Source organism: Sebastes fasciatus, chromosome 8 (assembly GCF_043250625.1).
Source record: "Sebastes fasciatus isolate fSebFas1 chromosome 8, fSebFas1.pri, whole genome shotgun sequence".
Lineage (NCBI taxonomy): Eukaryota > Metazoa > Chordata > Actinopteri > Perciformes > Sebastidae > Sebastes > Sebastes fasciatus.
In genome coordinates, this window is record NC_133802.1 from 6716035 (window position 1) to 6740648 (window position 24614).

Consider the following 24614-nt stretch of genomic DNA (forward strand, 5'->3'; position numbering starts at 1 on the left):
GAATTACAAATAAATTTGGGCTGACAATCGATTAAAAGATTTAATCGCGATTAATCACATGATCTGTTCAAAATTTATCTTAAAGGGAGATTTGTCAAGTATTTAATACTCTTATCAACATGGGAGTGGGCAAATAAGCTGCTTTATGTAAATGTATGTATATATTTATTATTGGAAATCAATTAACAACACAAAACAATGACAAATATTGTCCAGAAACCCTCACAGGTACTGCATTTAGCATAAAAAATATGCTCAAACCATAACATGGCAAACTGCAGCCCAACAGGCAACAACAGCTGTCAGTGTGTCAGTGTGCTGACTTGACTATGACTTGCCCCAAACTGCATGTGATTATCATAAAGTGGGCATGTCTGTAAAGGGGAGACTCGTGGGTACCCATAGAACCCATTTTTATTCACATATCTGGAGGTCAGAGGTCAAGGGACCCCTTTGAAAATGACCATGCCAGTTTTTCCTCACCAAAATTTAGCGCAAGTTTGGGGTGTTATTTAACCTCCTTTGTGACAAACTAGTATGACACGGCTGTATCAAAGGATTCATTAGGTTATCTGAGCCCGCTATAACCTTTGAAAGATCGATTGCGATAATGCATTAAATAAATTAGTGCCGTTAAAACAAATTTGCGTTAACGCGTTATGATAACGTTAACTTTTACAGCCTTAAAATCAACATTAGGATGGCATCTTCTGCACCATTTTTTTAATGCCGTAATGTGTGCTGTATCCATAAACTCATTGCAAATATTCATATTTTTACAGAGAAGTGTGCATGTGCATTTATGTATGGTGTGTGCATGCATGTTAAAGAAGGAAGAGGAGTCTGGATATCAAGGCCCAAACACATTGTGACTGTGCCATACAATTTGACTTAGCTGTCACTGGAGCTGTCAACTGTGGAAACAAATGAATGTCTCTCAAAATACTTTTCAAAAGCACAAATGGTTCTAGTTTTTTTCTCTGTTCTTTGAGCTTAGAACTTAAGTTTGATGGCATATGTTGAATAAAACACTGAAAAAAACCAATGCTGATGGAAAGCAAAAGAGTGCAATTACATAAACTACTAGCTGATAACAGACGTTATTGTTATATAGACTGATTTGAATCAGTACTACCTGTAATGCTTAAAGTTGTCCAGAATCCAATCCTTGTGACTTTCCTCATGAAGAAAACAACATTAGTCATTTGTTCAGATGCCTAAAGCGATGTATGTTTATATATTTAATTTGGGGTAACAGTGATATTGCAGTGCCATAAGTCAATATGGGATAATGCCTGACGAGTCCATTATCAGGAATTAATGGACAACAGGGAGGCCTGCAGGTCGGATGGTTGCCTCCAAGAAGTCCATTAATTCTTGATTATTCCTGGAAAGGGCATTATCCCACTTATACCATGGTCACTTGCTGAAGAAAAACAAATTAAGACTGTTCATTTATACTTTTATACGGAGCCCCCCTAGACACCTAGGAGAAAATGTTTTATTAAGTCGTGCCCGTCGAGTTACTAACTCAAGGGACTCACTTCTTCCAATCATTCCTGACAGTCCACGCTTTGCTGATGTACGGAGCCCCCCTAGATGATGTACTTTTGTAAAGTTGGAAAGATATTGACAGATTCAAACTTCCTGGATCAATAACTCATAACCAAAACGTTGTTAAAACACAAACGACGGCTCTTTCTAACCGTAGTAAGGTAGAAAACGAGCTACAACCTGAACCCTCAGGGACTTGACTGACGTCACCTGGTAAATGGTTAAGTGTAAGAGGCTGCAAGGGCTTGAAATGGTAGAAATATGAATGGGATAGCACTTTGCGGGAACATATCACATTACCGTTTTTATTTAATGTTTTTTTTACTGCCTATTTTAATGTCTTCCAGGCTCTCGCCTTATGAGAAAAGAGGTAGCTGTCAGAAAATAAATTTACTGTTTTTGTCAAACTTCATTAAATACAAATGAAAAGAAATGGTTGATGAATAAACCAGGTGAGTGATATAGTCTAATGCTTGCATTCCTCTGATTTATTCATTAATTCATTATCCGTAACCACTTGCCCTACTCGGGCTAGGGGACTGGAGCCAATCCCAGCTGACATTGGGTGAAGGCGGGGTACACCCTGGACAGGTCGCCAGCCTATCACAGGGCTGACACATAGAGACAGACAATCATTCACACTCACATTCACAGCTTCGAGACAATTTAGAGTCAACAATGAACCTAACTTGCATGTCTTTGGACTGTGGGAGGAAGCCAGAGAACCCGGAGAAAACCCACGCTAACATGGGGAGAACATGCAAACTCCACACAGAAGCGCCGCAAGCCTGGTTTTGAACAGTGCTAGCCGCTGCACCACCGTGCAGTCCAGTGTACCATCTTAAATCCTTAATATTAATGTTTCCGTGCAAATTTAAATATGCCTGGCTTAACACCCATGTGCCATCCTCTTTGTTTACCTTCTTTTTTTACGCCTCCGGGCTTCCCCTGGTAACCGTGGTAACCATGTGTTTCATGTTGCAACGCTATGAATTGTGGATAATTCCCTCAGGCGTAGTCTGCAGAAATGTGGACTTATACTGAAAGTTAAGGCTGCGAGAGAGCCCTGGAGGACTTGACGATTTGACATCGGGACAGCCCTAAACCCTCGCGGACTTTGCGGTAATGCGCCTCAAAGTCTGTGAGTTTGCGAGTGTGGGATTGGGCGGTAGAGCCGGCTCCTGTTACCTGTAAATGTTATTCTCAACTGACTGACAATGATCACAGTCGGTTTCCAAAGGTTCTACATTCCTGACTCAGTGATGTTTCTATTTTCATTCCAGTCCATCTCATGGAAACCCGTCTAATATGTGTATATTATTGTGACATATCAAAAGTTTAAGTAACATGATGTGTGTGTCAGACTGTTGCCAACATCACTTACGTCAAAGGCTGTCTTCCCTCCCCTTCCCTTCTCTCATCTTTCATTCAACCCTCTTCTTTCATCCTCATGTGTCCTTTCTTCTTCTTCTTCTTCTTTTCTCTAATTCCCCTTGCTCCTCCTCCATCTCTTTTTACCTCATCTTGTGATTCAGGGAAGTATGACAGAGCAGCGGTGAAGCATGGCCCTTTTGTGCCCCGACTATCACAAAGTAACCCCTCATTTTTCTTCCATCACTTTAAATCTGTTCCTCCTTTCCTTTTTGCTCAATCCATTCTATACTGTAGACATCCACTTTGTTCGTGTGTGTGTTCAATTTCTCCCTCTTTTGTGACGGTTCGGTGAATTGTTCTTTCACCTCAGTCAATTTAATTTCAGTTTAAATAGAAGACAAACAAAATAAAAGGGAAACAAAAGCTGTTTTAACCTTGAATACATTGTAGAAAAGAAAAAACCTGAAGGTGTGATGGAAGGGATGCATACATGTTTGTTCTTGTGTGGGAGTCATTTCTCAGATTTGGAACATTATGTGCTAAAAAAAAGATATTGAATATTATAAACCAAACGATACTGTCTAATAATATTAAAAGCAGTTCTTGTTAATTAAAAAAAAAAAATCACACCAACTGCTTCTTTTAAAATGATTCAAGTGTTAACATATCCTTTTATTAGATCACTAATTTTATGTGTTTCTCTGTGTGTTTTCTGCTGTGACATGTTGACTGTAATGTGCCAATAAACCTACAGTAGGAACATGCCAGGAAAGACCGGGAAGAAGAAAACTTCCACATCACATTTCGATGCAAACAATGCAGGATTTCTAATAGAGTGCTACACAAATTAGTCCTTTAACCCGGATATGAGTCAGCATTTAAGCACTTCCAGTTCCCTCATCCCGAAGTCGGTAAGGTTTTTGAATGGGTTTTTAGTTAGAAGCCTGAAATAAGGTCTGTGGTTAACACAAGCTGAAGAGATTTTAGCGTTTTATTGTACGACATAAAATACATTAATAAATACCCCACTTGTGAATTTTGAAGCCCTTATGTGTCTTCAAAAAGCCGGTTGCTATAAAGCGGTTAAATGAGACTACTAAACGTCATCACTCCGACTTGTCCGCCCCCTCGTTGTGTGTACTGGCGACCGTGGTGTAGGTTGTTTATAGCCTAACTTTAGCTTTTTACTTCTGGCGATTGCATTCCCACTAAATCATAGAAGTGGTGTTCATTTGTGAAGATTATCTTGCTGAACAAAACGTGTAAGTATCAGAAACTTTTGTTTGCCGCAGAGCTTATTTTCTGCAATAATCCAAAACCCAATGGAAAACTCCCATTGGCTTTATGTCAAGGGAACCATGGTGATGCTAACTTCCTGGTTGGCCTACAAAAATACGTCATCCCTGGAGCACTCTATATGGCAATGTAAGCAAATCTTGGAAATTGCTGTGTAATTGACGTTACTGAATCAGTGTACTGACTGTATACCCTTGTGGCCACAGTGGCAGCTCTGCAGCAGATATTTCAAAGGGTTGCTTTGAAATGATAAAAATCCATCACTATAGGTACTAAATATCTTATTTCAAACAACATTCAGTACACCTTCTGTCTCTGGTTTGATATCCTGGACTGGAAGGATAAATCTGCCCCTCCACTGTTACCACCTCTGAGGTGCCCTTAGGCAAGGCCCTTTACCTCCATCTGCTCCAGTAGAGCTCCTCAGTGGCCAAATTACATTGTTGGAATGTCTAGCTGCCAGCATTTGTACTCCGAGCAATTACCCCTAGTAGGAAGTGAGTCATTTTATTTAATAACAATTGCTTTACAAGCTGTTCGAGGAGATGTTTTTTTTTTATTAACATGGTAGCAGTTTAAGAAGCATACATTGAAATCACTTTCAATCCACTGTGAGACTGTAGATAGTAAGCCTGATATGTGTTTGGACAACACAGTCTCACGAAATGTCATCTATTGGTACACAGACACAAATTTACCTTTTTTTGTGACGCTCTGCACGACTTTCAACTATGCTTTTTAGTGCGTTTTCCTACAAATGTCCAGCAACACGTGACGCACGTGTCAATAGCCGCTCCAGTCTTTTCAAAATAAAACTACTTAGTTAGGTTTAGGAATAGATAGACTTGGTTAGGTTTAGGAATAGATAAACTTGGTTAGGTTTAGGAATAGATAAACTTGGTTAGGCTTAGGAATAGATAAACTTGGTTAGGCTTAGGCAACAATCTACTTAGTTAGGTTTAGGTTTAAATAACGCCGGAAGTGGCGCAACTTAAGTACGGAAGTTACGTGGCAAAAAATACTTAATTAGCTTTAGGAAAATATCGTGGTTTGGGTTAAAAGAACTACAGAAGTATGGAAGTTACGTGACAAATAAATCATGGATCCACCCATCTACAACTGATATCCTCCAAACGTGGTGTTCACCACTCTTTATACTTCCCAATTCCCAATTATGTGGTATACATACAAATTGATTTTGTGCTGTCCATCACGGAAAAAAAAAAAGAAATTTGTATCTATGTACTCAAATCAATACATTAAATTTGGTGACTATTTCACGAACTGCTGTGCGACTGGGCTGGTTTGGAATTGTGTGTGCTTAAAACCCACAGTATTTAAGTGCCTGAGTTGTTGGAGTGACATTTTTTTGTTAAATGTGAATGTTAAAAAAAAGTTAGGAAATGAATGCTTAGAATAGAATAGAGTGCAGGACTGCAACTTTTTTTCTAGTAAAATATGACAATCTGCATGCTGGGCTGTCACCTATCTACAATAACAGCTTGAAGCTATAAATGGCATCTGCTTGGCAATTGTATTATTTATGTCAAGCCACAATTACCCTCTTTCTCAGTCTTTCTCTCTCTCTCTCTCTCTCTCTCTCTCTCTCCTTTCGCCCTCAGTGGGATTCCAGGGAAGAAGTGTGGAGTCATTATCTTTACTGCAGAGGAGCTCAGTAACTGCAGGGTCAGTATGCACACACACACACACTCAAACACACACTCAAACATGCACACAATAAAAGTGTTGATGGAATATTTTCATATCGTCTGCATTTTTTAATTCGCCTTTATACTGTTGTTTCAAGGCGAGGCACACACACACAGAAAAACACACCCACACACAGCCACACACAAACACACAGGAAATGTTTAATAATGGGTCAATCTTTCAAAAACAGATTATGAAATGTAACAAATGTGCACAGGTCCAACCTGTAAATCACTTCATAATAATGAAGTGATTTAATAAATGCTTGATATTGACTCACCCAGACTCTCTAAATGTGTTTAAATAAACTGTCAAGATGGTTTCCTGCTATAAACTAAGTCATTTTTATCTTCCAATTTTTCCTTTCCCCTACCACAATAATATATTACTACCAATCAGGCAGTCACATACTAACTGAATTCCAACTATTATGTGTATGCATGTGTGTGTGTGTGAGTGTGTGCGTGTGTAGGCTGACAATTCCTATCTGTCAATGACAACTTTAGGTTTCCCATGATGCCTTCCTACTGGAGGCAATGACTAAAGTGCCTCATTAAGGGCTATATCTATCTATCTATCTATCTATCTATCTATAGGCATCTCAATAGAGAAGCAGGAATAAAATAGTATCTCATTAACATGCTGTAACCATCCATTCATATGTATGAAGCCCTTCCCTCCGCCTCTCTGACTATATTACAGACAGCCCATAATAAAATCACTTTCTCCCACTGGTAAAGTGTGTAATTTAAAAAGAAACGCTGGATTGCAATCACCGCTATCTATTTATGCATCGGGTTATTAAGCCGGTCCAACTGCGGGTGTTTGGGATTTTGATCCATGTTCGCATTGCCATTATGCACAAGTTTTTTACACTACCAATGAATTTGCATTCAGAGTGAGTCTCGGTTCCACAATTGTTGGCGGCCGTGTCCCCGCGAAAACCTGTTCGTTCATCGGCAAGAAATTAGTTCCTGAAGAAAACAAATTGCTGACTTAGAAATGAAATTGCATCAGAATGAAAGTATTATTGTTCAACTAACACTGCTTGTCTGATCTCTCTCAGGATATCGCTACCATGCAGTTATGTGCCAACAAGCTGGACAAAAAAGACTTTTTTGGCAAGTCGGACCCCTTCTTGGTTTTCTACCGGAGTAATGAAGATGGAACGTGAGTCTGAGCAATCAGCAATCTGGACTCAAATGTCTTTAACTTTTTACCATCCACCATTACACCAAGGAGATGATAGCAATATGTAGAACTGTCATGAACTGCTAGGGATGTAAACGAGTAAGGGATAACGTACAGCGATACAGTCATTGTTGTGAAATAAACCCCGACAAGGCGATGCCGTTGATGACTCCGACGCGACCCAGTGAAGGGGTTTATTTCACAAAAATGACCCGTTGCCTGTACGTTATCCCGCTTATTACACGGCCACTTACTTAAGAAATCAATAATTTGACACAAAAACGGCCCGCCAGAGTCCGACATCAGAACTGCGGCCATAGCAACGGTCTGTTATAAAGAAATAACAGACCGTAGAACGCCGTGATTGACCAATCAGAATCGAGGATTCAACAAAGCCGCGTAATAAATCAGAATAAATAATTCAGATATGAGCAGATATTGCACTCTGAACAGACATGAACAGATTCGATGTTCCACAGTTTTTTACATCTGACACTGAAGCCTGAATTAAGGGCCTTTTAGAGCTTTTCACATTTTTGCCAAACGTTTTCCCTTTTTTTCCATAGACACTTCAAACCAACCATCTGAGCCTCCTGCCATTGTATACCCACCCTCTAGTTTTAAGAGGAAAAAAAGATTGTGCAATATGGGATACCATGCCAAATGGGATGCTGATTTATTCAGATTTTCTTATTGTTAAAACCTCTTGTTCTCTTTCCACTATTCATCTACACTCACTTATACTTGTATTTCTACCTCACACAGGTGGGGTTCAAATACAAATCATGGTTGATAGACAGATAGTACCTTAAAATATGCTGTCTCCTTACCTTCAAAGCAGCCTGGCAGTCCAACAATGTCATTTATCCCTGAAAACTTTATGTCCAAGTGCCCGAAGAACAGTTTGTGCATCATTTATTATAATGTTTAACTCATGCTGTGAGGACGGCTGTTGCTACAAGCCATTTCAGGCACTTATCCCCAAGTGGGTAAAATGTATTATTAAGGTACTGCTAGTCAGAGCACCTCAGCCTCTGTAGATTCATTGGTACCGATCAGTGGAAAGCTGCAGCAGCAGCTGTGGTCTCATTGGGCAGTCCCATTGAGTGTAGAATGGGATGCTGCTGAACATCAAGAATCGTCTGCAAACCATGTATCGGACAAAGCAAGGAAAGTGTTGTGAGCATTTTGGAGGTGAAAACTACATATGTTCATGCAACAAATTGCACATCTGGCTTTCAGTTATTTCCTACATAAATCAACTTTTTTGAACAATTTGCTCCTGAGTCGTATGACACCACCCATTGAGGCTCATCTCTGTTAGATTATCTTCACAGGTACAATGTGAGCAATATGAACGTGCTCTCCCTTTATTGGCTTTGTGTCTGTTATTTTGCTGGCAGGTTCACCATCTGCCACAAGACAGAAGTGATCAAGAACACACTGAACCCGGTGTGGCAGTCCTTCACCATCCCTGTCAGAGCTCTCTGCAATGGCGACTTTGACAGGTCAGAAAACATTTTGTACAATTCTATTATGTATCCAAATGGAAAGTGAATAAAAATGTCATCGTGAGATATTAATTGCTATTTAGACATTGAAGAAACATATATGAAAGAGCATAGTAAAAACAGCATCGATGTTAATAGGCCACCTGATTTTCATCGCTGTTTACGTGATCTACATAAATTCCTGTGTCCTAAGAAATCACACATCAGTTTATATGATTCATTGATGAAGGGTAACACATTTTTGAGTGGAGGGTATCTTTAAGTGTTACCCTTCATCACATATTACTACATACTTCATTTTATATGATTAATTGATGAAGGGTAACACTTAAAGATACCCTCCACTCAAAAATGAGTTTTTTTTATGTTTATGTCCCCTAAAATGTCTGAAAAAAATAAGTGCCAGTACTCCCCTGATTCACATGTTGGCGTGTGTATCGGCCGGTATCAGCAATCATTTTAACATTATGATTTTCCGTGAATAAAAGATACTGGGAGATATTCGGTTTGGGGGTCCTCCTCCAAGAAAATTTGAGGCTTTTTGACTTAAAACTATGCAATTTCACGTAATTTTGGGCCACTATTATTACCCCAAGGTGTTCCCAGGCCAGACAAGATATATTATCTCTACAGCGTGTTCTTGGTCCACCCCAGTTGGATGTGCCTGGAAAACATCTAAAGGGAGGCATCCAGGAGACATCTTGATCAGATGCCTGAACCACCTCAGCTGGCCCTTTTCGATGAGAAGGAGCAGTGGCTTTACCCCGAGCTCCTTCCGGATGTCTGAGCCCAACCACACTATGAAAGAAGCTCATTTCGGTCACTTGTATCCGCGATCTCATTCTTTCAGTCACTACCCAAAGCCCATGACCATAGGTGAGGGTCAGAACATAGATGGACCGGTAAATTGGGAGCTTTGCCTTCCAGCTCGGCTCCCTTTTGACCACAACAGTCCGGTACAGCGCCCGCATAACTGCTGATACCGCACCGAATCACCTGTCCATCTCCCACTCCATTTTACCCTCACTTGTGAATAAGACCCTAAGATACTTGAACTGACTTGGGGCAGTGACTCTCTCCCAACCGAGAGGGCGCAATCCACCGTTTTCCGGCAGAGAACCATGGCCTTAGACTTGGAGGTACTGACTCTCATCCCGACCGCTTCATATACAAGGCCCGGATGGCTCATAGCAATGACCCCGGTACGCCATATTCCCACAGTAGAAGACTCAAGACTCCCTGGGGTACACTGTTGTAAGCCTTCTCCAGGTCCACAAAACACATGTAGACTGGATGGGCAAACTCCAATGACCCCTCCAACAGTTCGGTGAGGGTAAAGAGCTGGTCCACTGTTCCGCGGCTAGGATCCACATTGCTCCTTCTAGATCTGAGGTTCGACAAACGGTCTGTGCCTTTTTTAAAATGGGAACCACCACCCTAGTCTGCCACTCCACGGGCATTGTCCCCATCCTCCATGCAACACTGAAGAGGCGTATAAGCCAAGACAGCCAACAATGTCCAGAGCCTTCAGCATCTCAGGGAATATCATCCACCCCTGGCGCCTTGCCGCCGAGGACCTTTTTGACTACCTCAGCGACTACTGCCAGGGATATGGATAAGTCTACCTGGGGTACACGGTTGGAGACGGTTTGCCCCGAGTCTTCAAACTCTACCTCCTCCATGGAGGACGTGTTGGTTGGGTTCAGGAGTTTCTCAAAGTGCTCTTTCCACAGCCTGAGCCAAGCCCTGCTTTCCCTTTCGAGTTGTCTAACAGTTTGCCAAAACTTCTTTGAGGCCAACCAAAAGTCCTTCTCCATAATCTCCCCAAACTCCTCTCACACCCAGGTTTTTGCTTTGGCAACCACCACAGCTGCATCCCTTTTGGCCAAATGGTGTCTGTCTGCAAGACCAAAAGGCCTTCTTCTTCAGCTTGGCGGCCTCCTTCATGGTTCTTAGTTTGTCGCCACGACAGGCACCAACGACCTTGCGACCACAACTCCTAGCAGCTGCTTCCAAAATGGAGGTTTTGAACACGGCCCACTCAGATTCCATGTCCCCAACCATCCCCCGGAATGTGTGAAAAATTGTGCCCGGCAGAGCCCCATGTGTCAAGGCCCGGTTACCAGATGCTCGCCGGCAAGCTTCCCTCCCAGGTCTCGCTCCAGAAGTGGGCCCAAGTTGCCCTTTTCTTGGCGAGGTGCTACAACTGTTTTCTGGCGATTCAAATAGGGTCAGTGAAAAAAAGAAAAAGAAAAAAGAAATACAGTTAAATTATTATTTTATTATTTTCACATATGACAGCTTTCGTCTGAACACTTAATTCTTCTGGCCTGTAAAATCATATTCTGTAAATAAAAAAAACAGATTCAGAAAAACTATTAATTATTAAGTTCACAAATAAAAAAAATGATGAACAGTTCTCTAATTATTTTACAAAAAGGACGTGAACATCGATAAATTACAGCACCTTCATTCTCAAACCCCCTTGATGTGCATTGGCTCGTCCGGGTGCTCCACAATGTTTTTATGTTCATACGGCTTATGAGGCGCGGCACAAAAGCGATAGGGCTACACCACCATCTAATTATGAACCACCCAGAAAACGTGATATGGAGAGGGCATAAAAAAGTACCGGCAGCTTGTGAGAAGTGAAGGTGCATAGGAAAAATTCACGGTACACCAAAGAGTAGAATGTAGAAGTGTGGGTACTGCAAACAGGCAGGCAACTCCTCAGCCCACTAGTCTGGAGGGTAACTTTACGGCACAGGCAGACTCTGATGTGGATGGCATCACCTGTTGCTGGGGCGGTCAGAATAATGCCAGCAGTCGGTCATGGTGTCCCAGGGACCAGCACTGGTGTTATTGAGACTGACTCAGTTTTCACACGGCACTCTGTTATACATTAAAAGTCAGGTAGGATGTGCTGAGCGGCTGTTCTAGCCACTTGATCCAAGATACACACTCCAAACAGGAGCAATTATCCTCAACTAGTTTTTGGATATATTACGACAACGTTATCAGCCAGTGGGGCACGCTCACATGCAAAAACATGCACTAAAAGCACAGGCAGCCGGCCCGGCTATGTCATCAAAGCATGGAGGAGCTCGGATTACAACACACAGAGGGAGAGCGACTTCATTCTCTGCTCAGGTAGAGATTACTCCTCTATATCTTTTACATAGAAAACAGTTGTTTGCTGATATAATAATGCTCAAAATATCGTTTAGAGCACCTTTAAAAACTTAAATTCATTTTTCTCTCCTATATGTGAAGTTGTCGATGTTCACTGGCTGGAAGCAGTGAGCACAGATGGGCCTCGTTATTCAGATGATTCACATGATGACCTATAGGCTACCTGCTTTGTCGATAATCCCCTTCAGCGTGACACTGTTCAATATCAGTGAATGTGTAATTGCTCTGTTCCCAGTGTGATGCAGTGAAAAAAGTTTTTTGTTGTTGTTGTTTTTTTCAGGTTCTTGTTTTATTGACGGGAGATGATCTGGTATAGAGCAGAACCTTCAGAAATAAGATATTCTCTGTCTATTTCAGGACTGTGAAGGTAGATGTCTTTGACTGGGATCGAGATGGAAGGTAAAATCATCTGCGGATAACTGTGGCTCCGTGATTCACATTGATGTCTCTCAAATGTCAGAAGAAAATTAAACGCCTTATGTACGTTCTGGAGGTGAACATTTGAAGCCGATGAAGGCTACCGGAAGATTGACAGAAACAATGCTGGAGAAAGACGTGGATAGAGACAAAGACGTGACAATTTCTCTCTGAATATAAAATGTGTGTTCATGCTTGCCTTTCTTTCGTGGGTGTTTGTCTGCAGCCATGACTTCATTGGTGAGTTCACCACCAGCTACAGAGAGCTGTCTCGGGGGCAGAACCAGTTCAATGTCTATGAGGTGAGACGTGACATGGGTTGGTGGTGGGTGGGTGGTTTGTTCTTTCTCACCGCTTTTGTCATATAAATATCCAATTTATATGATTTTGATATTTTAACTTCAGCTGGCTGGCTCTCCAAAGGCTGAAAAACCCTCCACAACCCTCACAAAGGCTTGTGGGCTAAATCCTTTACCTTTTATAAAGTGAAGTGATAAAAATACTGTAAGTGCTCTCAAAGTAAAAAGGCTGAAAACATTTTGTAGATGTAATTCTTTCCCCTGACACCGAAATTATAGAACCATCAGAGGAATGAATGATTTCACAAACATAGACGGATGGATATTTAAAATCACACCAATGAAAGGTCCTGTGATGTTCAGCTTTTTTTTAATAATTTTTTCGTTATAATACAGAGTGAGAAATTATGCTTTATTATTGATGAAATGGAAGTCTAAAATATGGCAACCCTGTGGCCTAGCCTGCTTGAAACTCATTTTCTTTTTGGACATATCTGCATACTTGCCAACCCTCTGAATTTTCTCCCGGTTTCCTCCCAGGGTCACAATTCTCTGTATTTCTCCCGATTTATGGCAAATTTTCACACTTTTTTTCCCCTTATCTTAGCCTGTTTCTGGAACTGAACAGTGTGAATAATCCCTACTGTTTCCACCCGGTCGACAATAGAGCCAAACCAACTGTCGTTTTCCGGCGGAAGAGAGCAGTCTATGCTCGCGACACAGCGCAGTTTGAGCTTGTGTTTAAGCTGCGCTCGCCACATCGTGCAGCGCCCAAAGTTGGGATTTGCTCGATGCAGCGAAAAGCCGTCGTGGCGCGGCGCAAGCCATTTAGAAATAACGTGTTTCAGAGCGCAGTGTTGCCGTTGTCACGTTGCGTCTGAAAGGACCTTCAGTGAGTGAGAGAAGGAGAGAGAAATGGAGAATACTAAGAGAAAGAAATACTCAAGCAGGAGCAAAAATAAATTAAAACAGATGAATATTAGTTTATGCCAGAGATTCAAACGCCAAGTTTACGCCAGAGGGGCAAATGATTCAGTTTTCTTTCTTGGGAGTTAAAGGTAAAATCCGAAGTTTAACATAAAAATGCTCTTGCAGTCTACTTATCATGTTGTTATTTTCACTCTTTTAAAGTCACCAGAATGCAGGAAACAAAATCTCTGAAACAAAATTGTTTCCTTGGGGAGGACCTCCAGACCCCCCCCCCACTTTGGTTTTTGAAATCCTCCCTATTTATAAGGTCTGTAGGTTGGCAAGTATACATATCTGTTCGGATACACCACAGGATGTATGGCTTTCCTAGGTAGATTGACAATAAGGGGGTTTCTGAGCAGTTTCCAGAACAGAAGTGTTCGCCATCCAGTCACTGAAAAATGCAATTCTTGCAGAAATCTCCAAATGTCGAAAGTTTTTGATACCAAATCACAGCATGGTTCTTGATGTCTTAATGTGGTATTTTGAAGGGATTATTGATCATTTTTATCAACACTCAAATAGTAAAAGAAAGGTTACATTTTGGTTAAACAAATGGTATCAACCCAAACATTACTGCAACAACCTTATGAGACATAATAGAGCACGAGAATCACAATCTTATATCACGTTCTACGCTCTTATCCACGTTATTTTAATTGATTCATTTGTTTATTAAATTTGTATTTCTTATTTATGACTAGAACAACTTGACACACAGTGCATGTCATATTAATCCTCAGGTTCCCAGCTTTCAGATGATGTACACCACTTCTATGTGGCATCTACTGTTGACTTTTTATCTCCCCCTGAACGTCTCCTATCCCCCACCCCTATACCCCTCTAAAAAAAAAAAGAGTGCAGAATGGTAAGGGGTTAAACACGACATCAGTTTCAAATCATGGCCTTCCAGTATCAGAGATCTGTTGAATTATTCATGTTCATTTAAACATCATTCCAGGGTTTGAAGTGGTTTTTACAAGCACCCTCTCAATCACTAACTTACTTTTTTCCCCGTCACTGGCAGGTTTTAAATCCCAAGAAGAAAGGCAAGAAGAAGAAATACATCAATTCTGGAACTGTGAGTACACCCACCTGTCCCATGTCCCTTTTCTTCTGTTTCTTCTGTTTTTTATGTTTTATATATATATTTTTACATAGGTATCATCACCTCTTACATCTGCTTCTCTCTCTCACTGACTCTGATGCTGTCTGGCCACCTGTTTGTCTTTTTTCCTTCCTGTCTACCTGGCCGCGGTCCCTTTTCCACCCTCCTTCTCTGTTTATCACTCTGGTACGCGTGTGTGCGTGTGTGTGTGCGTGTGTGTGTGTGTGTGTGTGTGTGTGTGTGTGTGTGTGTGCGTGTGTGTGTGTGTTTGCCAGGTAACTCTGCTGTCCTTCAAAGTGGAGTCCGAGTACACCTTTGTGGATTTCATCCGAGGAGGGTGAGTGGAATAATAATCAGCCTGCTCTCTGTGTGTCTCAATAGCCACCATTTTGGTTGTTTGTGCGTGTGTGTGTGTGTGTGTGTGTGTGTGTGTGTAGTTATCTGAAGATGCTAGATTGAATTTCCCAAAAGCTCTTTTGTGAGCATCACACTGAATTCATATTGGCTCTGAAGGGGCGTTTTTTGGGGAAGTTTGCATTGGTAAATCTCATTTGTAAATACCTAATTTATTCAGTTCATTCACTTGTCATTAGCAGTTCAATTTGTCTTACCCAATTAAGCCTTCAAGATGGTGAAGGGGAATATTGTCCTGCCATACTAATTAGCCAGTGAACCAGTAAACTGATTATATTAAACTTAATTGTGTTGGTGTGTATGCGTTTTGGAGATTCTGTGCATATTAAGTGCGGTGAAGCGTGCCATCTTTGATGTTTTCCTCTTTGATCCCCCGTTTTCTTTGCAACAGAACACAACTGAACTTCACGGTGGCTATAGACTTCACGGCATCCAATGGTAGGTCACGTACTGGTGGGTTTTAGATACATGCCTTTGTCTTGCGTTTTCATTCATTATGGTGCACATGTGTGTTCTATAACTCTTCTATAACAGTGCCTCCCTGCCATTGCATCAAAACACAGTTAGACCAGATGTGATCGCTCGACCATTTCAAACTTAAATCGAACATAAAACGAGAGAATGCCCATATGAACTGCCAGGAATGAATCAGTTGTCTTCATAACATTCATTCATTCATTCATTCATTATCCGTAACCGCTTATCCTATTCAGGGTCACAGGGGGGGCTGGAGCCGATCCCAGCTGACATTGGGCGAAGACGGGGTACACCTTAGACAGGTCGCCAGACTATCACATGGCTGACGTCAGAGTTTTTAATCAAATATGATTAAAAAAAGTTATTTTTATAGAACGGTCACTATATCCTGACAGTGGAGCATGAGACAGGTAATCTGAAAACAAATCTTGCGCCTCTGTGTCCTCCGGTGTCCTTCGATGTTCCTAACGGCATCTGCAAGATTTCACAGACCGGAGGAAAACAAGCAGTCAGAGCTGATCTGGAGTCCAGCTGCCGTCTATGAGAGCCGGCTGTCAATCAATCGCGAACTCCAATCAAACGGTCAAACTAGGCAGCGCTGCTCAAATATGAATCAATATTCTGTTACTGTAATGCCTTTTTCTCGCCTCAAAATTTTCAGAATCATCTTGTAGTGTACGGTTTAGCAGTAAAATTAGAAAGTTTGTGACCCGGCAGCCATGTTGAGTAACAGTTGAGGAAATACTAAGCACCGCCAACTTGCCGGAGGACAGCCAATAGGAACGCTCTCCCTCTGAAATGACCTGTGATTGTGCCAAAGTCTTCCGCGGGCTAGATTTTTTAAAGCCTGAAAACAGAGCCATTAGGAGGTGCAGAAGTCTAGTTACACTTGAATTACAATATGCTGAAAGGTTATTATAGAATTTTTGCCCAATGATGCCAAAAACTTGTGGCCTTACTGAAGCCTTATATAACCACTTTCAGTACTACCCTCAGGGCAAAGGTACAGAATCCCCTGTGCAAAGAAAAACATCAATAAAAACTTGATTGTCCCTGTTGTCATAAAGTAAATCTTAATTTGCAAGGACAGTTACTTTTGAAGCCAGCTTGCCACCTCAGCACACAGCAGTTTATATCTATTTATTTAACCTTGATTCAGTCCTCGCCATCGAGTACCTGGTGCTCCTTTTAATGGCGCTTCTATTGTGTATTGTGTTTTTATGTGAATGTGTTTTAATGTGTCCTGTGTGGATGATATGTTTCTGTTTTAATGTACCCTTTTTAAAAGCAGATTTTGCACATGCAAACCAAAGACCAATTTCTGCCTTTTCTATATATATATATATATATATATATATATACTGTATATATAACACTTCAGTGTGAAAAGCACTTGTCCTTCTTCCCCTCCGTAATGCAATATGACCTCTCTCCATTTTTCATGGCAGACACACCGCCGTTTGTGATGGTGGGCACACCGCTGTCTTGAATAGATTGTTACATTTAGGCTCTTATTTTCACATGATGGAAAGTGCAGTCGAGCGTGCGAGGTGCACAGGGCGTGGTGAATGTGTTTGGTATTTTCGTGGCCAGGAGGTGCGCGGTACACCTGTGGCGCAGTTGGAAGCTAGATGGGATTAGGAGGAATACATTATCAATAGGTGTGTTAGGAGCTGGCAGCTATCGTGGCTAATCAAATCATCCCCCTCCTTTCATTCCCTTTAAAGCATAATGGAGGTGAGACTCCAGAGCCGCTTATCTCAAGGGGAGAAGTCACAGTAGGCGTTCACTCACATTTGGCTAAGTAAGATTAAAATATTGAAGCAATTGTGTGAGACATTTACATGATTGCATAAATGGATAATTCCCCATAACAATTTGTTTACATGACTTTTATTTCATTCCCCTGCAAATATCAAATTTGACTGTTAACGCCACAATGCTTCTCATCACAACCACAGCCCGTCTCTATTGCAATCAAAAATGCAAATGCTAGACGCTCTTTCTTGCCAACCTTGAGACCAATAGGGAGGATTGCAAAACCAAAGTGAGGGGTCTTCCCAGAAAACATTTAGTTTCAGAGACTTTGTTTCCCGCATTCTGGCTTTAAAAGAGTGAGTAAAAAATTATAAATACACTGCAACAGCATTTATATGTTAAACTTTTGATTTTACCTTTAAGTCCCAGGAAAGAAAGCTGAATAATTCGCCCCTCCGGCGTAAACTTGGTGTGTGAATCTCTGGCATAAACTAATATTCATCCGTTTTTATTTAGTTTTGCTCCTGCTTGAGTATTTCTTTCTCTTAGTTCTCTTAGTTCTCTCCATTTCTCTCTCTGTATCTCACTCACTGAAGGTCCTTTCAGACGCAACGTGACAACGGCACCACTACGCTCCGAAACACGTTATTTCTAAATGGCTTGCGCCGCGCAACGACGGCTTTTCGCTGCATCGAGCAAAGCCTGACTTTGGGCTCTGCACGCTGTGACGAGCGCAGCTAAAACATGAGCTCAAACTGCGCTGTGTCGCGAGCTTGAACTGCTCTTTACCACCGGGAAACGACAGTTGGTGTAGCTCTATTGTCGTCCGGGTGGAAACAGTAGGGGTTATACACACTGTTCAGTTCCACAAACAGGCTAAGATAAAGAAAAGTAAAAAAAATTGCCATAAATTTGGAGAAATACGGGAGAATTGTGACCCCGGGAGGAAACCGTGAGAGGGCCATGAAAAACGAAGAAGGAGATGAAGCTGTATTTTCGGAGCATGAATCTTCCCCTGTGCTCCACTAGTGGCCCACTGCATTTTGTATTTTGCAGGTAAAAACCACACAGAGAAGGAAGAGGAGACACATCACCATTGACTTCATTGTGTTGTGTACGTGTCTTCTTCCAAGGTAACCCCTCCCAGCCCACTTCCCTCCACTACATGAGTCCCTACCAGATGAATGCATACGCCATGGCCCTGAAAGCAGTAGGTGAGATTATCCAGGACTACGACAGTGACAAGCTCTTTCCTGCCTATGGTTTCGGAGCTAAGCTGCCTCCTGACGGCAAAATCTCCCACGGCTTCCCACTGGTAAGACACACATGAACACACACACACAAACATATGAATTCACACATACAAGACACACACACACACCCGTAGCAGATACACAGTCCAACCATAGCAGGGAGAGAGAGGTTTGGACCAGGAGTTTGTCACTGCGACAACAGCTGGTCACACAAGTTGAGAAGATGGCTTATCTGCCTGGCAGCAGGAATCTCCCAGCATCCCCCTCCACTTCCGCCTCGCATCCTCCTGAGGGATCAGGGCAACCAGTTAGAAACCACATGATGCTAAGCTGAAGTGAAGACAACAATGGCTTTAAGTCATAGTAACTCTTTGTACTTTATGGAAGGGCAATACTAAATCACTGTGTCTCTTTGAAAACTCCACCTTCAAAACTGTATTACTGTCATATTATGGATAAATTGAGTCTTAAATCCCTGTCAAAAGGGCTGCACCCAAGGTTTTAGAAATACAGAGGTCCAAAAGCTTCAAACAAACACATGACTTTCAACCAGGAGACCGGTGTTTGGGTCCCGTGTGAAACTAAAAGTAACGTTGACTTATTTTGTCACGTCAGTCTTCAGTCACGTGACTCGTCGGTATCGTCAGTTCCGTGAGTCAAGTGAGTCGCTAGTCACGAAAGTCGAGTCAGTGAAGTTAACGCCAACCACGACCGTTTCCTAACCCTACCTAAGTGGTTGTGTTGCCTAAACTTCCTGTGAAAACAGAAGTTTATTTTGAAAGGACTCTATGCACGTAACAAGCATATCTTGACACGCCGTCCCCGTTCCATTCAAAAGTAGAGAAAAAGAGGGGTTTCCCCGTGCTTTGGTTTTCCTGGTGCCGAGGGGCACTGACCAAGCGGCAGTATTTGACGAGTTGGGAATGAAATTGTGCTGCTCTTGTCTCTCCTAGTTCATTAAAAATTATTTAGTAAAATTATTTACACCTTCATTATTTCGTCTTCGTGTTTGATTTTGCATCATTTTGTATTTGATTTACATAAACTTGTCTCAATCAGTCCATAAACCTAAGCAAAATGTGATATACAATAATATACAGTATGTATACAGTAATACTACACTATAATTATAATGCTGTTTGTGTTGTTGAGACTATAGGTTCCACTGTAATTACCAAAGAACATAGTATTTCTGTGGTAATTACATTGTTTGCTTTGGATCAGGTCAGTTTTTGTTTGTGTTGAACAGCACAGAGACATAATGCTAATCCTATCCAGGGCGCAGTGGGCAGTACAGCTGTTTCTCTCATTTGCATCTCCATCAGCCTCTTTCTTTCTTTTTCTCTCAGTCTCCTGAGAAGAAAGTAAACACTGGGTCAATTAGTATTTATATGTAAATGTTACCGGCCTCCGCTAGGATCATCTCTCAGTGAAAATAAAAAAAAATATATATATATATATATATTTCCAGTACCTTAACAAAGATTCAGACAGGTGGAGCGGCTGTGATTTTGCATAATGTTTTGTTCTATGACATAAAAATGCATCAATAAATACCCCACTCGTGAATTTTGAAGCTTTTATATGCCTTTACTCTTCAAAAATCATAAAAGGGGTGTTCATTTGTGAAGATTATCTTGCTGAACAAAACGTGTAAGTATCATAAACATGCTTGTTTTCTGCAATAATCCAAAATCCAATGTAAAAATCCCATTGGCTTTTTGTTGAGGGAACCCAGGGCGATGCTAACTTCCTGGTTGACCTTCAAAAATACATCATCCCTGGAGCACTTTATACACCTCGGAAAAAATACAGAGCTCCAAACCTCAGTGACCTCAATGGTGGGTACGGCCATACGTGTGAGAAATAGACCAGTATTGCCCTCTGTAGAACCACAAGCTCACTGAAACTTACCCAGAATGTTCATCATTAGATATTGTTCCCACTGTATCTGAAAAGAGACACATTGATTTGTGAGTAGCCTCTTGAGTTTCCTGGATAGGTTCTCTTTTATGGTGTTGACCACCTGTTCTATCACAGGGACACTATTTTCTTGCACACAGTGTTTCAGATAATGGTACATTATAGAGCAGATAGATTGCATATCATTAAGGCTAATAGCAGCATATTTAAGAGATGCTTAATTATCTGTAATTGGAAGAACTACAGTATGTAAAATATGTCTGCAGTTATGAGCTCTGGATGGATTGATGCTCTTTGTTAATTATACTGATTGTATTCTTGATGTGTGAATGTACGCTGTATGCTGTCTGTTACAGAGCGGTGATGCTGAGAATCCAAACTGTGTGGGCATAGAGGGGGTCCTGGAGGCCTACTTCGAGAGCCTGAGGACGGTGCAGCTGTATGGACCCACCAACTTTGCACCTGTTATCAACAAAGTGGCAAAGTAAGTTTGAAAGTGTGTGTATGTAGGTTAGAGTTCGGGTACAATTACACCTTTTTAGATTAAGGGTATAATTATACCATGCTGCTTTATTCAACCAAACCTAAGATTTTTATTTATTTATTTATGATATTTATAGGCCTTGATCAAAGCTTATTAGCGACATGACTCACAAGCTTTCACACTAGATTATGGATTTTGTTTTATTCATGAATGTTAACATGCAGGTTACAGCATCGTGTCTGCTATTAATCAGTTTTTTATGCCTCAAGTGTGATATCAGATAAAAAAATATATATATATATTTTAGGGCAAAGGGGGCTTGATTTTGGATTTGTTTTATTTGCATATTTAATTTCACATTTATGATCCAGAAGCTAATGTATGCTTATGTACCAGAAAAACTGTCAAAATACACCTGGCAAATCAATAACTGCTTGCTGCTGACAGTTTGCTTTATGCAAATGTATGTATATGTTTATTATTGGGAATCAAATAACAACACAAAACAAAGACAAATATTGTCCAGAAACCCTCACAATGGATTCAATAGGTTTTCTGGTTTCATATGATAAAAATCGTAAGTTGTGTTATTGCGTTAAAGAAATTGATAGCGGTAAAATATTATCCCGTTAACTTTGACAGCGCTATATGAAATACAATTTCAAACTTCGAATTATATATACAGTATTTACAGTGACTTACATTGGCTTACATAGACTTTAAAATGGGAAAAAAATACCAAATATTAGTTGGGATGAAATCCCTTTATATGTACATAAACAGTTTTTTGTTTTTTTTACAACTTTAAATTGTTCTATAATATTATATATATATATATATATAATATTTTGAAAGATTATCACAAACAAATTGTGAGGTTTTACCGGCACCTGTGCCATTTTCTCTCATTTTAGGTTCCTTTATACTTTGTTAAATTAACAAAATGATATACTGGATCAGACTAGTTTAATAGTTTGTTCTGACAGAAAGATTACCATGCACATAGGGTAAGGACCTTTTAAAATGTGCTAAACCATCGGCAAAAATTATTACATAGAAAGTCGTCGCAAAGCGCAACTGTCATTGCTAGTTTCAGACCGACGCAGTTGTCATTTTCACGCCCAGCGCCAACGTTGTGTACGTAACAAATGTACTTGCGCCCATCTGTTCACCCATGGGTCTTAAAACGAGGTGTGGTCGGGTGAATTGCTATCTTGATGCAGCAGAAAGCGATGCGCCAGGAGCGCCCCTCCTACTCAGTTAAATACAGTGTCGGCAGGTGACAATTCAAAATATAATGAAATACAATGAAGTGAGGCTATAAGGCATTTTGGATAGCTCAACCTGCAGCGCGCTCTCAGCACACCTCCAGTCACTGGCATGACGAGATAGGTCACGGTGCACACACGCCTCTGTGGCGTCTCCTCTCCTCATCCCTCTGTGTGTGCGAGTGTAGACGTATAGGCTATACTTCACAGTTTGCGGGGCCCTCTCCCCCTAAATGGCGCCTCGTTTTGAGACTGATGGATCCACGCACCACCTCTCTGCCAGCGCCTGGCTGTAAGCCTGTGTCTAAAGCAGCTCTGGAGGATTCTGCTCAGCCTGTCCGAGCCCCCCCAGTGGGTTGCATCGGAAACCAATACAGTTTTCATTATTCATCAATACATGGTAATCATATTTAGCCTAGTGCTTATTATCATATAATAGAATAGAATATTTAGAAAAATGCGGGGAGCCGGTTTTGGCTAGCGTGTCATGTTTGCCTGTCACCCCACAGGACTTCAGGATTTACAATGATTGACATTAACACTTTGTGTTCTGTCTGCTGCTCTAATACTGTACTGTGTCCTGACCCAAAACCAGACTGTGCGTCATTGAGAATATTGTTTTCTGTCAGAAATTGTTTCATCTGTGAGTTCATAAATGATTGGCCAAAAATGGATAATTTTGAAATGGTATGATGTTAACTGAGTTTTAATGGTGATTGGCCTCCATAGTTTTGAGCACTATTTTTGCTTTTGAAACAAGATACACCTTCTGAGTTATGGTTGAAAGTAGATGATTAGAAAAAAGAATCGGAATCGGAATCAGCCACTAGTACTCCTCATCCTTCTCAGGAATGATCTGGTCAAATGATCTATTTGTGTACCTTAAAACTAAAACCTACAATATATGTGACAGGTTTAAAGGTTGGTTAAAGGTTAATAAAGTAAATGCTGCCACAGGAAATTCCATGTATTTGCTGTGAAAAAACATGGATTAACCTGGTTGTTAGACCAGAACACTGTTAGACATTTGAGCCTACGTGTCACACACTGAATTATCAGTTCTCTTTTTTTTTTTTATCCCACCCTGTGTTTGACACCGCTTTGTCAAGCAGCAAGAAGCATAAAGTGGCATAGAATACCCACTGAAAAACATCTACTAGAAGACATACACCGATCAGCCATAACATTATGACCTCTGACAGGTGAAGTGAATAACATTCATTATCTCGTTACAATGGCACCTGACAGTGGGTGGGATATATTAGACAGCAAGTGAACATTTTGAACTTGAAGTTGATGTGTTGGAAGCAGAAAAAATGGGCAAGCGTAAGGATGTGAGCGACTTTGCCAAGGGCCAAATGGTGACGGCTAGACGACTGGGTCAGAGCATCTCCAGAACTGCAGCTCTGATGTTCCCGGTCTGCAGTGGTCAGGACTTACCAAAAGTGGTCCAAGGAAGGAAAACCGGTGAACCGGCGACAGGGTCAGACCCAAGGCTCATTGATGCACGTGGGGAGCGAAGGCTGGCCCGTGTTGTCTGATCCAATAGAAGAGCTACTGGAGCTCAAACTGCTTAAAGTTAATGCTGGTTCAGATAGAAAGGTGTCAGAACACACAGTGCATCGCAGTTTGTGGCGTATGGGGCTGCGTAGCCGCATGCTGACCCGTGTCCACCGCCAAAAGCGTCTACAATGGGCACGTGAGCATCAGAACTGGACCACGGAGCAATGGAAGAAGGTGGCCCGGTCTGAAAAATCACGTTTTCTTTTACATCATATGGACGGCAACGAGTTTGAGGTGTTGACTCGGCCTCCAAATTCTCCAGATCTCAATCCAATGGAGCATCTGTGGGATGTGGTGGACAAACAAGTCCGATCCATGGAGGACCCACCTTGCAGTTTACAGGACTTAAAGGATCTGCTACTGACGGCTTGGTGCCAAATATACCAAAGCAGACCTTCAGAGGTCTAGTGGAGTCCATGCCTCGCCGGGTCAGGGCTGTTTTGGTGGCAAAAGGGGGACCTACTCAATATTAGGCAGGTGGTCATAATGTTATGGCTGATCGGTGTAGGTGCTAACACACACACACACAAACACACACACAGGCCCATCCTAACATGAGGCTAAAATCCGATACACATGCACATACACGTGCACTGTACACACAAACACACACACACACACACACACAGTAACATAGACTCACAGATCAATATTGTGCTCAGCCAGGTGGAACAGTTAAGTCGCTGGTATTGGATTCTGTCTCCTTGCAATAAATACACAAACAGCAGGTGATACATACAGACACACACACACACACACACACACACACACCTACGTGTTGAAACACTCAACTAAATAGCACCTCCGGCTTGATACATTGCCAGATGAGTTTGGAGATGTGGATAGATTCATC

At 41.4% G+C, this 24614-nt stretch overlaps 1 protein-coding gene across 1 annotated transcript in view; it reads left to right on the forward strand.

Moving 5' to 3' along the window:
• The window catches only part of cpne9 (copine family member IX), a 96956-nt gene that overhangs the window by 57313 nt on the left and 15029 nt on the right, over window positions 1-24614 (forward strand). Inside the window, exons 8-17 of the mRNA XM_074642996.1 lie at window positions 5847-5910; window positions 7001-7104; window positions 8529-8633; window positions 12186-12227; window positions 12472-12547; window positions 14541-14594; window positions 14897-14958; window positions 15427-15473; window positions 18404-18585; window positions 20803-20930. Of these exons, the coding sequence (XP_074499097.1) occupies window positions 5847-5910; window positions 7001-7104; window positions 8529-8633; window positions 12186-12227; window positions 12472-12547; window positions 14541-14594; window positions 14897-14958; window positions 15427-15473; window positions 18404-18585; window positions 20803-20930 (864 nt within the window). The remainder of the gene's footprint in view (window positions 1-5846; window positions 5911-7000; window positions 7105-8528; window positions 8634-12185; window positions 12228-12471; window positions 12548-14540; window positions 14595-14896; window positions 14959-15426; window positions 15474-18403; window positions 18586-20802; window positions 20931-24614) is intronic.